Raw genomic sequence first — 22,326 nt, 5'->3', positions numbered from 1 at the left:
TCTCCCTTCTCCTTTCCCTTGTTCACTGCTATTTACTTCTTTCCCCCTGGAAGAGGTTTAAATAATTGGATGGGACGTTGTTTCCTTTCCTCAGAACATTAGAAGAGTTTCAACCTGTGCAGCATTTGTTCCAGGGTAGAGTACTGGTTAGTGGAAGCAGGGGAATGTTTTCCTATTTTTCAGATAGTCCTGAGGGAGCTTGTGCGAGGTCGAATGTTTGAGCCAGCAGCAGAGCTTATTTCAGAGAGACTAGGCCGAAGCGCCAGCATTTCCTGCCGGCTCAGCCCACACCTGAAGTAATTTTCAGGGCATAATTCTGGATGCAGGCCTCTGAGGATAGGAATAACTCGGAAGAGTCTTAGTCTTCCCCCACTGGTTTCTTTGAGCAAGGAGGAGCCAGGTGGGTGGGTGTAATCTGTGGAGATTTGGCACCCAGCCAAAAGCAAACCTGGACACGTTCCCCAGATTGAGCTGTGGTCTCTGCACTGTATACAGAGTAAGACCTGACAGTAAAAATTCATATCTCCCTTTTTTTTTTTTTTGGTCTGTGTTAAAGAAATGGGAAAGCTCATGATAGCTACATACAACATTGACTCTCATGCATGGCAGAGCCTGTGCATCTCCAGTTCTCCACTGAGTTAATATTTCTTTAGTGGCATCACCTGCATTCAGAGCTCTTTTCTCCTCTCCACTCACTGCCAGCTAGGAGACAATAGTGGGAACAGCCTGCAGAAGCAGTCTCTGCCTTTCTACACAGATGAAGCTTCCTAGATTCCTTTAAGGCCAGATTAGGCTTGTGATGCATGAAAAATTTCTGCAGCCTGAGAATAATTAAAATTAAAAATCCTGGATGGCCTGCGTCAGTAGTATATTCAAAATGTGTTTGAGCCCTTTTCAAACCTCCCACATTAATCAAGCTGTGGTATTACCAGTTTTGAGAGGTGCTATACTGTACTGTCTAGATATTTGCAGGATCCTGCAGGAGTACCTCAGGAAGACCAATGAGCCTCATAAATCAGTCATCAGAAGGTGGAAGTGGCCTTGAAAAGTATAGTGTCCGAAAAAGGCTGTTTCCTCGGCATATCTTCTCAGTGGATATGAAATACCGGTGGCATTTAAGGCATACTACCAAAGGATAGGCAGCTTCTTACTTATCTAGCTTTATTATCAAAGTACTGGCAGCCTGGGAGTTGCACAGGGATCTTATAGGCTCACTTTGAGGCTAGTGTTTCTAAATCCCCATGTGCTGGTAGGAATGCATAACATACTGGTCTGAAGGAACCAAAGGAAAGAAAGTTAGCAGGTAAGATCTAATTTCTCCTTCTCGGATGGAAGACAGACCTTTGCACCTTTTTCTCTCCTTTATGAACTTCATCTTCCTGGGGAATCGGCTGAATTTTTCTGTTCTAGTTTCCTTACTCTAGTGAGGTTAAGTACCTCATGTACTCCTCAGTGAGTTGAGGTTAAGTACCTCGTACTCCTTCTCAGTGAGTTGAGGTTAAGTACCTCATGTACTCCTTCTCAGTGAGTTGAGGTTCTTTTTTCAACATGTGTGTAATTGGTAAGATTCTGTCCATCTAATATTTGCTTCTCTTTTACCAATCATTTTGGAAATGGGTTGCATTCACACTATCTGGGGTTTTTTTTTATGATCAGTCTGAGCTCTAGATTTACTTTCATTCGCAGGTTAGTTTGGTTTCCTGTGATGTTTCCAGCCTTCCTACCCTTGGATTGGGTTTAATTCAAACAGGGATTTGGAGTCCGACCCTAATTGGGAATGGCTTTGCTACATTTTACATATTGTGGACTGGTTTGCTATGGATTCTAAGGAAGGAGAAATTCTTACCTGATATTGTCTTTCCTTTGGTCCTACCAGACCAGTTCAGAAACACTCCCTACTTTAATATTAATGAACATGCTTCCATTCTGTTCTCCTTTTCTCTCATTTCTCAGTTCAAAATACTCTCCTTCTCTGCGCATATCCAGCAGATAGCCAAGACCTGTCGCTTCTTCCTCTTTAACATCAGCAAAATTCGCCCTTTCCTCTCTGAACACACCACCCGAACTCTCGTCCACGCTCTCATTACCTCTCGCCTGGACTACTGCAACTTACTCCTCACCGGCCTCCCACTTAGCCATCTATCCCCCCTTCAGTCTGTTCAGAACTCTGCTGCACGTCTCATATTCCGCCAGAACCGATATACTCATATCACCCCTCTCCTCAGGTCACTTCACTGGCTTCCGATCGGATACCGCATTCAATTCAAGCTTCTCCTTCTTACCTACAAATGCACTCAGTCTGCTGCCCCTCACTACCTCTCTACCCTCATTTCCCCTTACGTTCCCGCCCGTAACCTCCGTTCACAGGATAAATCCCTCCTCTCAGTACCCTTCTCCACCACCGCCAACTCCAGGCTCCGCTCATTCTGCCTCGCCTCACCCTATGCTTGGAACAACCTTCCTGAACCCTTACGCCAAGCCCCCTCCCTGCCCGTCTTCAAGTCTTTGCTTAAAGCCCACCTCTTCAATGCTGCGTTCGGCACCTAACCCTTACCGTTCAGTGAATCCAGACTGCCCCAATTTGACTGCCCCTATCGGACCGACCGTTCACTTGTCTATTAGATTGTAAGCTCTTTGAGCAGGGACTGTCTCTCTTTGTTAAATTGTACAGCGCTGCGTAACCCTAGTAGCGCTCTAGAAATGTTAAGTAGTAGTAGTATTTTACAATGCCTCTAACTTAACTGTGTGTCAGTAGAGTAGAACGGAACCTTTTTCATAAATGTAATGAGTGAATACAATATTTGGCCAGAAATGTGAACACGAGCACCATTGCTTGGTCTTTCAAAATACTGAGTATTCTAACACTGCACAGGGTCCTTAAGGGGTGAATTGCACAGAACTACTTTTTGTTTTTGTCGTTATGCGCTGGTCGACGGACATAACCCATAGGTTCTGGATGGTCTGGTAGGACTAAAGGAAAGAAAATTGTCAGGTAAAGATGTAATTTCTCCCACTAATGTGGACAGTAATTAAATTACATGTTAAATGCAGAGCCAAACAGTGCAGACACAGTGAAAGGCAGGCAGGAATAGAGAAGGAGATAACTGGAATAGGAAGAGAGGAAGGGTAGTCGATAGGAGCAGAGTGGATGGAGAAAGCAATGTGAGAGACGGGGAAAAAAGGTGATGAGAAAAAAATAACATTTTTATAAAGTGAAATGTAGAGGAACAAAGAAACATTTTGTACAGAAAAAATTTTTTAAAACCCTTTTTACATTTCAGTTGAAAAAAATAGCAGTAAATATGCTAAGTAGTTAAATTTGCGAGAAGTCAGCATATCTACATAAATAAACCTCAACACTGTTGGTTCGTTCAAATGGTCCTCAGGTGGCTGCCTCTTAGCCCTTAAAGAGGCTGAAGAAGGGTCTTTGGTGGAAGAGGAGGAGCAGACTGAGAGTGTGGAAGCAACGCTGCTCTCAGAGGATCCACACACGGTGCTGGTCGAGTTCTCATCTGTGGTTGCAGACACTCAGGAGTATATTATCGAGGTAATTACTGCCTAGGCCCCTAGGTAAGGTGACACAACCGGGAAAAACATCCAAGCTTAAGAATAAAAAGGAACTTGCTGTTTCATCCTTGCTGCCCCTGAGTAAAACGGTGTATTTCTCCCCACCCCATTCATGTTGGTGTCAGTGTAACCTGTAATTGAGAATCGCACAGATCCAAAGATCCTAAAAATCAGGAGACTCGAATGCTAGATATGAAAAGTACACTGCTGTCTTTCTGTTCTTTCACTAAGCTTGAGTGTTTGATAGTAAATAATTGGTTTGTGCTGCATGTCTGAAGGGGCTGATGTGTTTCTGCTTTTGATAAAGGCTGCTGCTGAGGATTCGGAGACAAATGAAGCAGCCGAACTTCTTGAAGGGGCAAGAGATGAGGTAAGATGCTGGTCTGAACTGGCAGTGGGTTTAGGGCCGGACATGCTTAACTAGTAATACTGGACCTCTATCCCAGTTGGTGCCTTGGGCAATTCACTTAACCCTCTATGGCCTTGGACCTGATGCTGGGCAGGCTCTAGCAGCAGTGCTTTGCCCGGTTAGCCTACCTCCCCCACCCCCTCCATGCAGAGCCTCAGGGTACCTTCCTTTGCATCTAGTAAAGGAAAGACTTCTATCATGCTCTTTCTCAAAGAGCTCAGTGATGCTCCACACAATGGCTGCAGAAGGTTCCTTGCTGCTCACACATTTCAGTTCTTTACTGCCTAAATAGGTGCAGGCAACTGCCACGTCAAGGTTGAACTTTATTTAATACTAGGTAAAAAGGCCCGTTTCTGACACAAATGAAATGGGCGCTAGCAAGGTGTTCCTTAGAGTGTGTGTGAGAGTGAGTGTGTGATACAGAGAAAGTGAATGTGTGAGTGTGTGATACAGAAAGGGTGTGTGTGACAGAAAGAGTGAACGTGTGAGTGTGTGTGACACAGTGAACGTGTGAGTGTGTGTGACACAGATTGAACGTGTGAGAATGAGAGTGTGTGCCAGGGGCCCCCTCCCACCCAGTGTCTGGGTCCGCCTGCGCCCCCTCCCAGTTTCAGGTTCCGGACCCCCTCCAAGTTCCAGGGTCCTCTGTGGCTCCCTCCCACCCACCCAGTTCCAGGGTCTTTTCCCACCCTCCCTGCCAGTTTCAGGGTAACCCCCCCCCCCCCCCCCCCATCCATCCCATTTTCTGGGTGCGCCTGGCCCCGTTCCAGGGTCCGGCCGCCCACCCTCCCATCCAGTTCCAGGATCGTTGCCCCCCCCTCTCTTCCTCCCTCCCAGTTCCAGGGTAGTTGCCCCCTTTCTTTCCCTCCTCTCCCCTCCAGCCACCCACCTGCCATGTTCTGAAGCTGACTGCGTAGCTTCAAGTGAAGGGTTCGTCAGTTTCGTCACCATCTCTGTCACCATCTCTATCGGCCCCGCCCTCGCGCCTCTGATAGGTCCGCCGCCTTTGACGTCGAAACGTCATGATGTCAAAATGCGATGACGTCGAGGGCGGCAGACCTATCAGAGGCGCGATGGCGGGGCCGACAGAGATGGTGCCAGAGCAACAAACCTAACGATCCTTACGAACCGTTCGCTTGAAGCCACGTAGTCAGCTTCAGAACGTTGACGGTGCCTTTTATTATAGTAGAGATACCGCAGCAAATCAGGAAAAATCTAAATGGTTTATAAAATCCGATATATTTAAATATTTATAGCCCACATATTAACTAGGCAGGTTACAAAAAATACATATTCATATATAATCATCACATAGTTTAAAAAAAAACCAAAAACACTATTGTATGAACTTCATAAAAATATCCAGCATCTAAATCCCAGAATATGCAAATATCAAAGCTCTCAACTGTTTCTCAAAAACATATCAACATCTAAATCTCAAAATATGCCTTTGCAGAGGACAGAAACAGAGAGATATGTAAGGGAACTAGGTTACAAATTTTCATATAACCGAGGGGGGGGGGGGGGGGGAGGGGGAGAGGGAGAAATTTACCCTAAATGAAACAAAAGTGCAGGAGGGAATGATTTTGGAAACTATTACCATGTATCTGCTGCTTTCTAGGTTTACTTCATGTATAAAACTGATAACGTTAAAGGGCCCTCTTGCTGGAATTTAACTCTGATCATGGTATTCCATGCATTGACAGCGAGATATTTGTGAAATAACAGAAGTGAGTGGTATTTGTTATAATAATTATTGGTTCAGAATAGCCTGTAGAGTGGATCTAATTTGCCCTAAGGCAGGGCTTTTTTTGAGGGGGTACTTGGGGGGTACTGAGTACCGGCACCTTTTCCACTGCCTGCTAAAATTGACCCATGGAACCCAAGTTTTAATGAAAGAGCTCAGGCTCTACACACCAATTCTGCCTTGTCATAGGTTCTGTGACTTGTTGCCGGGGGCCTGGCTATTGTGGGGAGGGTCCCTCAATGATTACCCCCACCCCTAAAGGGTGGCCTAGCATTTGAGTACCAGGCACCTTTTTCACTAGAAAAAGTGCACTGTCCTAAGGTAAGATTTTGTAGCCTGTGGTTACATGTAGTAAGCAATTACTGCATTGTAATGTGTGTGTGTGTGTCTCTCTCTACCTTTGTGATTTGTCTCGGGTTACCAGGTGTGGGAAAGAGGATGGGATTTGATATACCGCCTTTCTATGGTTACAGTCAAAGCGGTTTACTTATATGTGGTTGAAGAGGCTCAGCTGTTGGGGAGGGAAGAGGATCTCTCTGTAAGCTGAGCAGGGACAAAGTGAAATGCCTGCAGCCTAAAATATTCTACGTGGATATTGTGTTAATGTTCTTGTATAGAGATGTAACCAGTTTTTTCCATCTCTGTGACACAGGTAGACAGTCACATCATGAAGGTCGTACAGCAGATAGTGAACCGGGCAAACTGTGGTCACCAGATCCTGGTCCAGAATGTTACAGTGGCTGAAAATGCCCACGTGACCACAGATGCCACTGACACAATTACCATTGCTACACCAGAGTCTTTAACGGAGCAGGTTGCGCTGACCTTGGCATCTGCAATTGGTGAAGGAGCTGTGCTAACGACAGAGGACACATTAGGTGGAGAGCAGGAAGCCACGCTTACCATGGTTGCCTCTGAGGATCTTGAGATGATTGACCACGCTAGAGAGTTTGTCATTGCCTCCCAGGAAGGTGAACTTGAAGTACAGACAGTCATTGTGTGAGGTTACTGCAGCTGACAGAAATACTGTTCTATCCCTTTTTGTGGGTTCTGCCTTGTTTCACAGACAAAATGGGTCATACTAACCCCAGGAGCTTTCCTGCACATCGATCTGCAGCTGGATAAACAAAGCTCTCTCTTCTTATAGCACGATGCAAGCTGTGTCTTGTAGCTCTCCTGTGATACAAGCTGCAGCTTAGTATTTGAAGAAGTGGCCATTATTAGAAGACAAAAAGATACAGGAAGAAGTGAGCCAAGAATCGAGTAGCCTGCTCTGGTTGTTGCTCTGTATAATGCTGTCAAGGATAGAGCCTTTTCTAATCTGGAATATATTTTCTACACCTGGTCTTCTGTATGAAGAAGAGAGTTTTTCAAATTTAAATATATATAATCTAGTTACATTGCTTTTTGGTAGCTTCCTAAACAGATTTCAAACTTTGCCTCTCAGCTGGTGTTGAGGTACTGTCAGAGATCCCCTGCATGGCATAGGATACCCAACCAGCTTCTTTATCTGTGCAGCAGACTTGTGGAGTACACCAGCCCTCAAGCTGCCAAAGTAAAAAGCAAAACCAGCTCCGGACTCCAGAGCCATGACCGACATCTCTCATTTTTATAAGATACCTAATGACTCTGCAAACAGCTATGTAACCAGCATTTCTCTTAGAGGGGAGAAAGACATAACTGAGCAGTGTTAATTCTCAAGAGTTTCTGTCTGAAAGGATGGCTGTTGAATACTGGGGGGCGGGATCAGTGCTGTGCTGTGCCTGCAGGTTCTGCCTAATGGTCTGTAGCTTTATTGGTATTGGAGGTTCCAGCTTTCCAACACTGCTGCTCAGAAGGAGCTCACATTGGCCTTCCAAGCCTCACTTTTAGCAGTGTGTGTGTGTGCGCGCGCGCAGTGCTAATCTTTTCCTTTCCATTTATGCTATGAAGGTGGGGAGAGCAGTGGCGTAGCCACAGGTGGGCCTGGGTGGGCCAGGGCCCACCCACTTAGGGTTCAGGCCCACCCAACAGTAGCACACGTTTAGTGGTAGTTGATGGGGATCCCCAGCTCCACCAGCTGAAGACCTCCCCCTAATGGTAATGAAAACACTACTCTCCTTGATACTGGCACTTGGGCATGCTCAGTCTTCAGCTGAGATATTTTTGTTTGTGGTGAGGGTGGGGGGGGGGGGGGCACTTGGTGCCCACCCACTTCTTGCCTAGGCCCACCCAAAATCTGTTGTCTGGCTACGCCCCTAGGGGAGAGAAGGATCCAGGATCATTTGTAGCAAAGATGGCACCAAAAATGCAAGCTCTTTCCCTCCACGGTCCCCGGGCTAGAGCCAGTCTGTCTGTGGAGATGGCGTTCTGTCCTTGAGCGGAACAGCTCTCAGAAGCAGGAATATGACAGACCTGTACAGTTAAGTGGGTAGTGCTGTCACACTGTCCTGATGACAGTTTTCAGTGCTTCTCACATCCACTGCGTTCTCAGCATCACAGGGTCCCAGTGTTCTGTCAGGGCTGCTCTGCTGTTTAAAGCTGCACCGCTCAGCTGTCTCCTGCGCTTAGTCTTAGGTCAGTATTGTGCTTGATCCAAAACACTTGTTTTCATTTAGGAAGCAGAGCTCCACAGAAAAATGTCAAGGTCAGAATAACAGTTTGCTAATTCATTAAGCACTTGTTGAAAATGAATTTCATTGTACATTTATTTTAATGCTATTATATAGCAGTGTATGTATCTTTGTCATCAGCTCAAAAATGTTAATTGCTTTAAAAATGTCATTTCAGAATTAGGTCATATTTTATAAGTACTATATAGATAAATATTTAAAAATTTGGCTGTCTTGTTTGTTGCTGAGAGCCAGAGCAAAGCTGTTTTGAATGCGAGACCTTTGGAGAGGCAGGTAATCAAATAGTGTGTGTGTTTAGATCCTACATGGTGTCTGGCTGTCGCCCCATCGCAGAGACAGCCATTAGAAGAACTCTGGAGGTCTGTGAGGCAGTCTGACTGGAGGGTGAAAGAGAAAGGTTGATGGGTTGGGTGTAAGGGCTGAGAGTGCTGGAGCCCTCACAAACGCTGCTCTGATACATTTCAGCCTGTTCCTGGTATTTATACATTGCAATGTTCATTTGAAGTACCTTCTGGGGTCTGGCTACCTGAACAAGTAGCATAGCCCTTTTCTGCTGGTTGCTGTATTAATTCCACTGAGGACAGCTGCATTATGTGTTAACTCTTATAATCGTACGGACTTGTATTCCTCGTTCAATACAGTTTTTTTTTTTAATCTCAGTTTTTTTGCTTTACTAAGCAACTTACCAAAAAAAACCACAACATACCCCAAAATAGCACACTACATATCAAAACTATAAAAAAAACTATTACCCCTACTACACCACCATGACCCTGTGCCAGTAAATTTACTGCTGGCAGAGAAGCAGGTGAGGGATGTGTTGAGGAGGAAGTGTTGTGTGTATTTTTGTGCTGTAGGGCAGGATGGTGATGCTTGGGTTAGGGGAGAGGAATCGCAGGACTGAAATGATTTGAACTAGCTACTGTTCATGAAAAGTTTTTATTTCAAATTACAAAATAGTCTCAGTCCTATAAAACATAGAGAAACATCTGAAACGATCTTTATCTTACATTTCCTTTTCCTTAAAATATACATTTGGTTTGAAGACTTCCATGAAGTTGCCCAGTAAGCCCTTCGAGTACTCATTTTTAAAAGTTGAATGTCGTTGGGTGCCCACAGTACCGGCTGCTCTTACCACATATCTTTGTTTAAACCATTCGTTGGTCGTTTGGTTTGTGAGCAGCAGATACAACATGAAACAGGTGTAGCCGCCAACTAAGAGTGAGAGAAGAAGCAAGAACCCCAGCAGCAAGACAATGCGAGGGAAGGTCAGGAACAGCTGCTAAAAACAGAAAAAAAAACAAAACAATTATTTAAATCAGAATCCAGAGCAGACAGAAATAAAGGACTCTTAAGACAGGCCAGAGCCATCAGCGCTGTACTGCTGAATCAAAGTGGCAGTGACCACATGAACTAAATCCCAAATATGAAAGTACTGACCCCCAGTTACTGCCTCTGGCTTTCAGCGTGCATGGTTTAATGTGAGTACTTCATGTCCACATCTACTATTCCTAAAAGAAGCCAAATTGTCACATGTACCTGCACAATAAAATTGATTGCTGTGGCCCATTCCTGTCTGTCTGCATCCTGGTAACTTCCCAGCATTAAGCCAGATAAAACGACAACTTGAAGGAGAAAGGCAGCTGTAAGAAGTGCAAGGTACGCAGCCATGAGCATCAGCGTGCCAAGGTAAGGCAGGAAGTAGCGTGTATTGAGTGCACCAATGCAGTTATTCACCCATACGCAGTGATGATCAAACCGCTGCACACACCTGTTACATACTCCTAGGGGAGACAAGAGAGACTTGTATTTTCAAAGGGCGGATACCTAAAGAAGCCTGACATTTGTTCTCGTCTTTACCTTGATGCCAGAGACTACAGCAGAGCTTATCTTACGCTTATCACCCCCAGCACCCAGCTACTGGCTCCTTACTGCAGTGCTTTGAGCGAGCAGGTTTCTCCAGGCTGCAGGTAGGGCAAAACTGGTTTCTCCGAAATACCACCTCATCATAGCTGTATACCTGAAGACACTGCTGAAGGTTTGACTTTGTTATTGTGCCTATCAATAAAACAATACAGACTGTTTTAATTACACTGGTAAATGGCATTTTTGTTACAAAGAATGTGAATGGTGTTTTTAAGTCATGGGTGCTGAATTCGAAAATGAAATCAGTTTTTGCCTATCGGGCTCAGTTTTCTTGTGACACGCTACCCTTTTTATAAAAATCCTTGAAAACCCTGCATTTTGGTACCCTGTTGTGCAGGGCTGCCGAGCGGGGGGCGGGGGGACAAAATCCCCAGGGCCTGGGCCTGGTGCCAGTCCCACCCGCCCTCTGACCGTCTGCCACCGGGCCAGCCCCCTGTATTTAAATCACTGCACGATGCGACTCTCCCTCTCACCTCCCTGTGAGGCGGAACTCCTCCCTTCGGGTCTCCTTCCCTCCCTGTATCCCGCCCTCGGGGAGCAGCAGCAGCGGCGACCTCAGAGGGGGAAGGGGAGCGGCGACCTCGGGGGCGAGGCGGCCTTGTCCCGGGCCCGGCCAAGTTTCTCGGCGGCCCTGCTGCTGTGGATTAATTTAATTCAGCAGTTGTAATTGTTGGAAAAACAATTGAAATATACTAGGAATTACAATACAAAACCCTTATTCCTTAGCATCCCTCCGGACCGGCCCAGGATTGGACTGATGGGTTGTGCACGTCTACCAGCAGGTGGAGACTGAGAAAAAAACTTTGACTCTAGGTAGCCAATAAGAGCCCTGGTCATGTGACCCTAGCCTCAGTATTTTCTCAGTCTCCCAGCAGGTAGGAAGTGAGCCCATTAGTCTCTCTTTCTAAATTTCTAGTTTTTTATTATTATATCTTTCTCTGTGCCACAGGAATTCTTTGAGGCTGGTTAGGTTTGGTCAGCTTATTAGCTAAGCCTCAGGGGTGTATACTCGGGTGCCCCGGGTCACTCCCCCTCTTCCTCCCCATCTCCCTTCTATTCTAGTAATCTCTAAGGGAAGGGTTCCTCTTTTGGTTAGCAAAGAGGTCTTACCTTTGGGAGAGGCAGCCAGTTTAAACTATATAAGCTCTGTTTCCCCATTGTTTTAACGAGCAGGCAGCTCTGTTTACGTTTTGGGGTGTCTGTATTGTGTGTCTGTTTAAAAAAAAAAAAAAAAAAAACGAACCAAAGAGCACAGGTTTTGTTTTTGTGCTTATCTTTCGTTTCGCTGGGTTATTATTACTAGCGCTGTAGAGTGGAGTCAAAGCTCTACAGCTTTGTGAGTGGCTGGAGTCTGCAAGGTCATATCTTGGGGGGGGGGGGGGGGGAGGGTGTCTGCAGATCCCTGTCTCTGGTGCTCCATGAATTTACTTCTTCCCTCCCATCACTTCTCCCCAGTTTCCTATACCTCTCTCCTTTTCCTGCACAACAACTTTAAAAAAAAGAAGGAAAGAGGTTTAATGGGAGAGCATGACAGTGGAGGATGTAATGGGGCAATTCTACAAACTGAAGAGCAGCAAATCTCCTGGACCGGATGGTATCCATCCCAGAGTACTGATAGAATTGAAAAATGAATTTGCAGAACTATTGTTAGTAATATGTAATTTATCTTTATGTTTAATCATTTTTTATTAAATATCACACAAACATGATAGAACATAGTTACATTCTCATTGCAGATACTCCTAAACATTGAAAATGCTGGCAACCATTGCATACATATCATAATGACCTTTATTCCCCCCCTTCCCCCTTCTCAACCTCTCCCCCCAATTCCTTCCTCCCTCATTTATTCAGCTTCTTTCATTATAGTACTTTGAAACCCCCACTTCCCCCCTTCTATCCCTCCCTGCCCTCCCATACAGGTGAATTCATTGAGCCTACCACCCCTCAACCAGCACCAATCTATCGAGTGAGTGAATTAACCAATAAGCTACGAGCTCTACTTGAGAGCGCCTGCACGTATGGTTCCCAAATCTCCCAAAAGTGTTGTCTACTTCTTGGACTGCTGTGCACACTATATGCCTCCATCATTGCCAAGGAATGCAACATGTTTCTCCATAGCCAATATGAGGGTCCCACCTTCTGGGTCCAGTATTGTAATATACTTTGTTTCCCAATCAGAATAGCCTTATAGATGAACAATCTCTCCTTATGTCTCAAATCCCTCCCGCTCCCCCTTAGTCCTAACACTATGTTCCGAGAGTGCAAATTTATCTTTTTATGTATCAGTGTCTCACAAAAACCCATAATTTTACTCCAAAACTTCCTAATTTCAGGACATTCCCATAGCATATGATATAAGGAAGCTCTCTGGAAATTACACTTTATACACTTTGGTTCTTGTATATTGCCCGTATAATATGCCTGTATGGGGGAGAAATAGCCTCTCAAGATTATTCTAAATTGTATCTCCCGATGTCGAGCACTGGTCACCTTACATATAATCTCCTTCAGAAACTGAGCAATGTCACCACTACTGACCTCCACCCTCATATCCGCAGACCACCTCCGAGCCACCTCTCCATATTCTCGCTGCGCAGATATCATACCCAGCTGTTTATATAGTACAGACACCGAAGTCTGTTCTCTGCCCTGAGGCAAGAATAAGTTCGACATTAAGGCATATATTCCTCTATCATACCTGCCTCTATGCAAGCGCATTATATAACTGTGTAGCTGGAAATAGTCATATCAACTCACATGCTCTGTTCCCACCATATCCACTAAGTCCTCCCGAGTAATGAACTATTGTTAGTAATATGTAATTTATCTTTAAAATTGAGCATGGTACCAGAAGATTGGAGGGTGGCCAATGTAACGCCGATATTTAAAAAAGGTTCCAGAGGAGATGTGGGAAATTATAGACTGGTGAGCCTGACGGGGCTGGGCAAAATGGTAGAGACTATTATAAAGAACAAAATTACAGAGCATATTCTAAAGCATGGATTTAGTGAAGGGAAATCATGCCTCACCAATCTATTACATTTTTTTTGAAGGGGTGAACAAATGTGGATAAAGCTCAGCTGGTTGATTGTGTATCTGGATTTTCAAAAGGTGTTTGACAAAGTACCTCATGAAAGATTCCAGAGGAAATGAGTGTCATGGGATAGGAGGTAGAGTCCTATTGTGGATTAAAAACTGGTTAAAAGATAAAAAACAGACAGTAGGGTTAAATGGTCAGTATTCTCAATGGAGAAGGGTAGTTAGTGGGGTTCCCTAGCGGTCTGTTCTGGGACCTCTGCTTTTTAACATTTATAAATGATCTAGAAATGGGAGTAACTAGTGAGGTAATTAACTCTGCTGATGACACAAAGTTATTCAAAGTTGTTAAATCGCAAGAGGATTGTGAAAAATTTCAAGAGGGCCTTATGAGACTGGGAAACTGGGCGTCTAAATGGCAGATGTTTAATGTGAGCAAGTGCAAGGTGATGCATGTGGGTAAGAGGAACCCAAATTATAGCTATGTAATGCAAGGTTCCATGTTAGGAGTCACTGACCAAGAAAGGGATCGAGGTGTTATTGTTGATACGTTGAAACCTTCTGCTCAGTGTGCTGCGGTGGCTAAGAAAGCAAATAGAATGTTAGGTGGTATTAGGATAGGAATGTAAAACAAAAATGAGGATGTTATAATGACTTTGTATTGCTCCATTGTGCACCTGCACCTAGAATATTGTGTTCAATTCTGGTCGCTGCACTCAAAAAAGATATATAGTGGAATTAGAAAAGGTGCAGAGAAGGGTGATGAAAATGATAAAGGTGATAGGATGACTTCCTTATGAGGAAAGGCTAAAGTGGCTAGGGCTCTTCAGCTTGGAGAAAAAGACAGCTGAGGGGAGATATGATAGAGGTCTATAAAATAATGAGTGGAGTGGAAAGGGTAGACGTGAAGCGTCTGTTTATTCTTTCCAAAAATTCTAGGACTAGGGGGCATCCAATGAAGCTACAAAGTAGTAAATTTAAAATGAATCGGAGACAATCTTTCTTCACTCAACGAGTAGTTAAACTCTGGAATTTGTTGCCAGACAATGTGGTAAAGGTAGCTAGCTTAGTGGGGTTTAAGAAAAGGTTTGGACGGCTTCCTAAAGGAAAAGTTCATTATTAAAATGGACGTGGGGAAAATCCACTGCTTATTTCTGGGATAAGCAGCATAAAATGTTTTGTACTTTTTTGGGGATCTTGCCAGGTGTTTGTGACCTGGATTGGCCACTGTTGGAAACAGGATGCTGGGCTTGATGGACCTTCCCAGTATGGCAATACTTAGGATTGTTTCTCAACTGGGGTAAACCTTGTGCCGACTGTGAGCTTGGGCCAAGCAGTCTGACTAAGGGCTGCAAGTTCTGCTTGGTGCAGGGGAAGGATCCTGACTCACCATATTGGGACTGTGTTGTGCTAGTCGGGGTGAATGGCATCTCCCACAGACGCAGTTGGGCTTGGATCTGGTTTCCCAGAGTTATCGGTACAATTCTTAGCACTTCACTAGCCAGCCTACCTCAGGCTGGATCCAATATGCAAAACTACAAGGTCCAAGTTAAAGTTGGCTACCTGACCGCTGTGGTCCTCTTTCACAGGTACAAGGTGCAGGTAGGTTCTTTGTGCCTTCCTACTGGGCCTCCTCGAACCTAGCTGTAGGCCCTCCTGTATCACTTCAGCCTTGGGCCAGAACTAGGGTGGTAAGGTGGCCCTGACATCAAGGGAGTATTCTATAGACTCCCTCACAGACCAGCTGCTGAGAAGGCAGGACCAGCCCCATTTAAGGTCTGTAAAGTTGATGCTCAGCTACCTCCCCAGCTGCTGGCAGGGGCCCATAAGTTCTGGTAGAACTCAATCAAAGACCATTAACATGATTCATTTTAAACAAATCAATCATAGACGAGATCTTACCGGGGTCAGTAACACAAGAGAAAAAGAAGAAGCCAGTGTTCACTGTGAGCAGGCCATAAGGAAGGAGAAGGTAAAACCAGTGGAACTCCAGTTCCAAACAGGCTCCAAGGATTTCCCAGCTATATTCTGCAAACACGGCCACTTCCAACACCAAGTGCAGGATCACAAATGTTATGTTCCTGGGGAGACAAGAGGTAAAATTTAGTGTGTATGTAAGTGGTTGTGCCCAGAACCTCCTTTCTCTATAAGCTGTACCTACCGGGACTGGCAATGGCTGTGAACTGCATTCTGTGTTATATGTTGTAGCCATGAAGGAACTACATTGTGAAATATCTGCAAGAATAAGCAACAATTATTCCAGCAGCCAATATGAAGACAAGGGCTGAAGCTCATGCAAATCCCCTTCTTCTGGTATGGAAGTTAAAAGAAGTGTATTGTAGTTCAGGAAACAAACTCCTGACTTAGAAGGCTCAGAGATACACACACCCAGCCTAAGCCTTTCAGCAGACCTATTTTCAAATGTATCCCAAAAGGGTTGACTTGATTTGATCAGTTAACACTGCAGAGGTTTAAAGTGGACTACACAAGCATTTAACAAATAACCAATTGATATAAAAAGTTAATGTTTTTAAACTACTCAGTGTTCATAAAATGTCATGTTTTTAGGCTTTACAAAGGGCCAACATGGGGGGGAGGAATGAAGGATGTGTATGTCTGCTTTAAATCCTTTGTCTGGTTCACCACCAACCTTGTTCTGCTGCCGCTGCCTGTGCTAGGCTTGTGTGGGTGTTGTTTACACTGTTCTGGTGCTGTACCTGTTCTTTGCTGAGCCTGTGTGTTGCTTACACTTTTGCTCATGTTGTACTTGTGCTGGGCTGAGGCTGTGTTGCTTACACTGTTACTGGCATTGGGGCTCTGGGTGTATTGCTTATACTGCTACTGGACCTGTTCTGTGCAGGCCCTTTGTGGGACAAAGCAGGATTAGTCCAGTGTACCTGGGTGCCTAATCAAACGCCTGAATTCATAACGCATCAGCACAGTTACTTTTTAGTGACCTAACCTGTTTGTATTGTACTACTTTTTTTAATGTATTTATATGATTGATATTAGTTTTTCATATTGTGGAGGAACTGAGTTTGATTCCTACTGCAGCTCTATGTGACTGGGCAAGTCACTTAACCCTTCATTGCCCCTGGTACAAAATAAGTACCTGAATATATGTAAACCGCTTTGAATGTAGTTGCAAAAACCTCAGAAATGCGGTATATTTATTTATTTGTTGCATTTGTACCCCACATTTTCCCACCTATTTGCAGGCTCAATGTGGCTTACATAGTACCGTCAAAGGCGTTTGCCCAGTCGGTGGATAACAAATACAAAGTTGTATAGTGATCGTATGAGGTATAAGGACAATATCAAGTCCCATTTCCCTTCCCTGTAATTGAAGATGTCCGTTTTTATGTTAGTCCCAAATCTACTGTAGAGGTCTATAACCTAGAAACATGCACAGGAAAACAGATACAGAAAGCTCAGAAGTGCTATACCTACCCCACGCCATCTGGAAAGCCACTGAGCCCCCCTGCAGCTACTGCATTGCTCCAAACAATCTTAAATAAGGCAGGGCAGGATCGACCAATGCGTGGCTCTTCTTGTGACAACATGCACTGACACGCTTTAATATAGCGCTAAATCCAATTACAGTTGCTAAAATAAACCTCTCCCTCCCTGCTTTCGTAATCCTTTTCCAGCTTTTATTCACAGGTCAAAAAGCATAAAGTGCCAAACTGTTGCTGTCTGAAATATGCTCGTCTTCGTTTGCACTGGGCTGGGCCTTCAGCCCTTCAAAGTTACCCAGTGCCAAGATGGAGATTTTAGACCACTCTCCTACCACCCAAGCACTGCGATTTAAATGAGAAGAGTAATCAATAGAAATAAAACATGGAAAAGAAAATAAGATGATACCTTTTTTATTGGACATAATACAGTTATGTCTAATAAAAAAGGTAGCATCTTAATTTCTTTTTCATGTTTTATTTCTATTGATTACCTTTTAAAGTGGATTAACACGGCTACCACACCTCTCAATGAGAAGTCAAAGGACTAAAATGCAAGAGCCTGGGGCACTTGTTCGGGTCCTGTCTCTCCGTCAGATCACTGGTTTCAATCAGGCCCCTTCTTGCTCTTCACCTTTACCTGAGCCACAGCATGGACGATGTGGTCTGAGCACAGACAAATGAAAACAACAACCAGGCCCCTTCTTGCTCTTCACCTTTACCTGAGCCACAGCATGGATGATGTGGTCTGAGCACAGACAAATGAAAACAACAACCAGGCCCCTTCTTGCTCTTCACCTTTACCTGAGCTACAGCATCGACAATGTGGTCTGAGCACAGACAAATGAAAACAACAACCAGGCCCCTTCTTGCTCTTCACCTTTACCTGAGCCACAGCATGGATGATGTGGTCTGAGCACAGACAAATGAAAACAACAACCAGGCCCCTTCTTGCTCTTCACCTTTACCTGAGCTACAGCATCGACAATGTGGTCTGAGCACAGACAAATGAAAACAACAACGAGCAGCAGCACCAGCGTGTAAAGCAGGAAGAGCACCAGAAAGTCCATGGATGGTGCCCTCCTGGGAGCCACCTCCCCCGCCAGCTGAGCTGCACGTCACGTCACATGGGGAGTCTTTAAACCTGAAGGGAAGGGGGGAGGGGGGGGTCAGACAGCCAGACGTCCTACTTGCTGTCTCTTTAAACCTCTGAGGCAGGGGGCGAGGTTACATCCAATCTCCACAGTCTCTCCCACTCAAGGATGTTTGCCGGCATGACATCAAAATGTTGAAGCCTGTGAAAATGATGAGGCTATTGTGCAGATGAAGCTCCCACCTCAGGATCCCAAGTCCCTCTTTCACTCAGGGTGAGCTGGTTCTCAGTATGCAGATTTTTTGCAAATTAGTCTACTACCCCTTTCTGCTCAGGGTGACCTGCTTCTCAAACGGCAAACATAGTCAGGTCTCCTCAACAGGATTTTTCTCATACAAATCTTTATTCCAGCCTCTGGGGCACACTTCTTTTACCTTAAAACACTTTCACAAGCTTAAACAGTTCTTCCAGCTTAACCATTTCTTCCTACTCAGTGCAATCTTCCAGCTTAAACATTTTTTCTTGCACAGTTCAATACCCAACAGATTTCTTCCCCCTGAGCCTTCTCACACAGGCCTCTGGGCTCAGTACACCACCAATACTTTGGGGACTCTCAACCCCAGGCTCTGCAGCCTGCTTCTCTCAGTACTTTGGACACCCAGTACCTCTTTGAACACACAGTTCTAGACACACAGTCCCTCTTTGAACACACAGTTCTAGACACACAGGCCCTCTTTGCACACACAGTTCTTATCCTTAATACTCTAGGGCCCTGATGGCGAACCTATGACACGCGTGTCAGCACTGACACACGTAGCCATTTTCGATGACACGCGGCGCCGCAGCAGTGTGGTCCACCCTCCTGGAAACTAACCTTAAAGCCTCCTTTCACGTCGCAGCAAGCAGCAGCAGGGCAGGCCACTCCTTCCTTCCGTGTCCCGCCCTCGCCTGACGTAACGTCCGCGAGGGCGGAGCACAGAAGGAAGGAGGAGAGGTCTGCCCTGCTGCTGCTTGCTGCAATGTGAAAGGAGGCTTTAAGGTTAGTTCCGGGCCCGGTAGCGGGTGGAGGGGGGCCTGGCGATCTTGGGTAGGGGGGCCCGGGGGCGGTCCTAGTAGCAGTGATTTTTCTTGAAGTGACACACCGCCTGAGTTATGCTCGGTTTTTTGGTGAATTTTGACACACCAAGCTCAAAAGGTTGCCCATCACTGAGGGCCTTCTTACCCCAGCCATATTAAGTCAGTCCTTCTTGGTAACACACAGTTCTAGACATACAGTCTTTTCATCTTGGACACACAGTCCCTCTTTGAACACACAGTTCTAGACACATAGTCAAACTCTTAATGCTTTAGGGACTTCTTACCCCAGAACTTTCAGCCTGCTGTTTGAACACACAGTTCTACCACCAGTCCAAAGGGCACAGCCAGTACTTCTCATGGGGGTCCTCCTGCTTCAGCTACCAGCTCTCCTCTGCAGCTGCTAGCTCTCCCCTCCCTCACACTCAGGTGGGGTCACTGTTGCCAGGTGGAAAATTTTTTCCCACACAATCCAGCCTAAAAACAGCCCAAAACCCGCCCAAACTCAAACCCCGCCCCGCCGTCATCGGCCCCGCCTCCCCATCATCGGCCCCGCCTCCCCGTCATCAGCCCCGCCTCCCCCGTCATCGGCCCCGCCCAAAACGTCACTAACCCCGCCCAAAAATGTCACTAACCCCGCCCCCCGCGGCCGAAAAAGCCGCCCAAAAAACCGCAACCCGCCGCGGGCAAAAATTTCCCGCGGCGGGTCGCGGAAAACCGCCCAATTGGGCGGTAAAACCGCCCACCTGGCAACACTGGGTGGGGTATTAAGTGGTTTAATGGCCAAACAGGACCCAGCCCATAACCTGCTGCACCTGTTTCCACCTCCAGGACTCTCCCCGGTCCTAGCGACCTCCAGCTATACCTCCCCTTACTGGCTCCCTTCAGCGACTCACCCAGCCCTTCTCCCTGGACATTTTAGGGGAACAGCGCCCTCTAGGGGCCTAACCAGGGTAGGACAGCCTCTTCCTTCTCACAAGCCTCATATCTTAGGCTATGCTTCCTCTTCCCCGTGCAGCCGTCGTTCTGCTGCACTCAAAACAAAGTAAATAAACCCATGAGCTGCTGCATCTGCGTTGCAGTTCTTTAGTGCTGGTAGAATTTTTATTTAATTTCACTTCTATTTTCAAAAATGCCAGCTTGAACAGCTTACTGATGTACACTTAGGAAGTGTAATAGCGGAATAACTTTTCATAGGTAGAGTAGTAATTTGTTATAAATCATAGTCACTTCTATATAAATGAGCACAAAATACAGCCTATGTATATATAATATTCCAAAAATAGGTCAAAACAAATTACAAATTACTTGTAATAAGTGTACACTTATGCATAGAGGAATCCTGTTGAGAAGGAATGGAGCCTCAGAAGCTTAGCTGAAATTGGGTGGCGGAGCAGGTGGGGGGAAGAGGGGTTGGTGGTTGGGAGGCTAGGATAGGGGAGGGCAGACTTATACGGTCTGTACCAGAGCCGGTGATGGGAGACGGGACTGGTGGTTGGGAGGCGGGAAATACTGCTGGGCAGACTTATACGGTCTGTGCCCTGAAAAAGACAGGTACAAATTCAAGATATGAGTTTATCTTGGGCAGACTAGATGGACCATGCAGGTCTTTTTCTGCCGTCATCTACTATGTTACAATGGGGCTTATTTTCGAACGCTAGAAGCGCACAAAAAGCGACACAAACGGCACATGGACGTTCCCATGGACGAAAGACGCCCAAAGCCAATAATCGAAAGGGGGCCGTAAGGACACGCCTAATGCAAAAACGCCCATCTACGGCCGGCGACATAGGGGGCGTGTCGTGGGCGTGTTATGGGCGGTGTTACGCGTTGGGCGTCCGTACCATATTACGGCTTGCGAAATGGTTTAGTATGTGCCAGAACATGGGCGTTCCTCGGTAGACCTCATATAAAAGCGACCAGCGGAAGGGGGAAATTGTCTATAGACCAAGTAGCGATTTTGTGTAGTTGGAGAGTGGTGACATATTTGTTGAGAGAGAAAGCTGAATCGTTGTTTGGAGAGAAAGCGGAGTACCTGTTACCTTTGCGTGTGTGCCCTAGTCCGAACCTCTTTACCCTCATCTGCCTGTTTTGTGTTTTACCCTTTCATCCTATCCCTCTCCATTCACTGTTCCCACGTGCATACGTCATTCCCTTACCTGTTTGGAGTCTCTGTTTGTCCTGTGTACTGCTGCAGCGTGTGTTTGGCAGTGAGTGGCTAGAGGGTGTGGTCGGAGAGTGCTTGCAAGTGCAGTGTGGTTGTGGTGGTGGGAGTGAGCTTATAGGCAATGGACGCACTAAATGCACTGGCGATGCACATGGTGGAGGAAGAGATGCCCCCCCGTAGGGGATACTCACGCCCCATGGTGTTCAGGCCCCGCACCACTTTCCTTGACCTCACTGACCTCCAGTGTATCACTAGGTACAGGTTTGATAAGGCAGCCATTCAGCACCTGTGTGACCAGCTCCAACCACTCCTGCAGGCCCGGACCCATAGGAACAACCCCATCCCCGTGCACCTAAAACTCACTGTCGCTCTCTCTGTTCTGGCCACTGGGAGTTTCCAGTCTGTGCTTGCTGTCAACACGGGGCTCACCCAGGCTTCCATTTCCAACTGCCTTACCCACTTCCTTGATGCCTTCCTTACCCACACCTCTGACTACATCACCTTCCCCACCCCCCCCCCCAGGCCCTGCACAACAACATGGCTGCCTTCTATGCTGTAGCTAGATTCCCCTCGGTCATAAGTGTGATTGATTGCACACACGTCGCACTCAGACCCCCCCGGGCACACGAAGCCACCTACAGAAACAGGAAGGCATTTCATTCAATGAACATGCAAGTTGTGTGTGATGCCCATGGGGAGATATTAGACGTGTGTGCCAGGTACCCCGGTTCCACCCATGATGCCTACATCCTACAGCACTCAGGCATCTTCCGCAGGTTTGACCGAGGGGAGATCACTGGCGGATGGCTCCTAGGTAAGTGCAGCATGGATCTGCCCAACCTAGACCTCCTCCACAACCCACACACACACCTCCAAACAATACACACTCATCTTTCTCATTGTGCTTCTCCTCAAAGGTGACAGAGGCTACCCGCAGCGGAGCTGGCTCATGACCCCCCTGGTGCATCCACAACCAGGGTCGGAGGAGACCTACAACAGCAGGCATCGGACCACCCGTGTCATCATAGAGCGGGCCTTTGGCCTACTGAAGAACAGGTTCCGGTGCCTGGACCGGTCTGGAGGGGAGCTCCTCTTCAGCCCCCAAAAGGTGGCCAAGATCTTCGTGGCCTGCTGCATGCTCCATAATTTGGCCCTGCGCAGACGACAGCCCCTCCCAGAGGAGCCACAGCCACCAGAGCAGCAGGCCCCAGAGGAAGAGGATGAGGAGCCCCCTCCA

General features: G+C 46.3%; 2 protein-coding genes across 8 annotated transcripts in view; one reads left to right on the top strand and one right to left on the bottom strand.

Moving 5' to 3' along the window:
* E4F1 (E4F transcription factor 1) overlaps window positions 1-22,326 on the top strand; it is a 70,717-nt gene that overhangs the window by 37,634 nt on the left and 10,757 nt on the right. For 4 of the 5 annotated variants that reach the window (XM_030213623.1, XM_030213621.1, XM_030213622.1 and 1 more), the window contains 3 exons: window positions 3,387-3,547; window positions 3,875-3,937; window positions 6,376-7,656. In XM_030213623.1, the coding sequence (XP_030069483.1) occupies window positions 3,387-3,547; window positions 3,875-3,937; window positions 6,376-6,726 (575 nt within the window). In that variant the 3' untranslated portion in view covers window positions 6,727-7,656. Of the gene's footprint in view, window positions 1-3,386; window positions 3,548-3,874; window positions 3,938-6,375; window positions 7,657-11,511; window positions 11,517-22,326 lie in introns of those variants that run through there. The other variant, XR_003943255.1, reaches the window with a different exon arrangement.
* On the bottom strand, window positions 9,261-17,942 carry ZDHHC4 (zinc finger DHHC-type containing 4). Of its 3 annotated transcripts, none has more exons than XM_030213626.1 (6): window positions 17,724-17,942; window positions 15,462-15,535; window positions 15,203-15,381; window positions 10,268-10,393; window positions 9,875-10,119; window positions 9,261-9,614 (listed from the first exon to the last, which is right to left on the bottom strand). In XM_030213626.1, the coding sequence occupies exons 1-6, from the start codon at window positions 17,823-17,825 to the stop codon at window positions 9,342-9,344; spliced, it is 999 nt and encodes a 332-aa protein (XP_030069486.1). In that variant the 5' UTR covers window positions 17,826-17,942; the 3' UTR covers window positions 9,261-9,341. The 3 variants fall into 3 exon arrangements, with proteins under 3 accessions (XP_030069486.1, XP_030069485.1, XP_030069487.1); XM_030213625.1 differs by having other exon boundaries at window positions 9,261-9,617; window positions 17,724-17,940; XM_030213627.1 differs by having other exon boundaries at window positions 9,370-9,550.

Source organism: Microcaecilia unicolor, chromosome 8 (assembly GCF_901765095.1).
Source record: "Microcaecilia unicolor chromosome 8, aMicUni1.1, whole genome shotgun sequence".
NCBI classification, from domain to species: domain Eukaryota; kingdom Metazoa; phylum Chordata; class Amphibia; order Gymnophiona; family Siphonopidae; genus Microcaecilia; species Microcaecilia unicolor.
Note: the sequence above shows the minus strand (reverse complement) of the source record. Positions and strands in the feature narration are given on the sequence as shown.

Excerpts from the sequence above, each read along its gene's own strand:
- ZDHHC4 (XM_030213625.1), bottom strand. The coding sequence starts at position 17,825 with ATGGACTTTCTGGTGCTCTTCCTGCTTTACACGCTGGTGCTGCTGCTC. Across the intron at positions 15,382-15,461 it reads CACAGCCATTGCCAGTCCCG|GAACATAACATTTGTGATCC; the intron begins GTAGGTACAGCT and ends TTGTCTCCCCAG. Across the intron at positions 10,120-10,267 it reads TGCTCGCTCAAAGCACTGCA|GAGTATGTAACAGGTGTGTG; the intron begins GTAAGGAGCCAG and ends TGTCTCCCCTAG.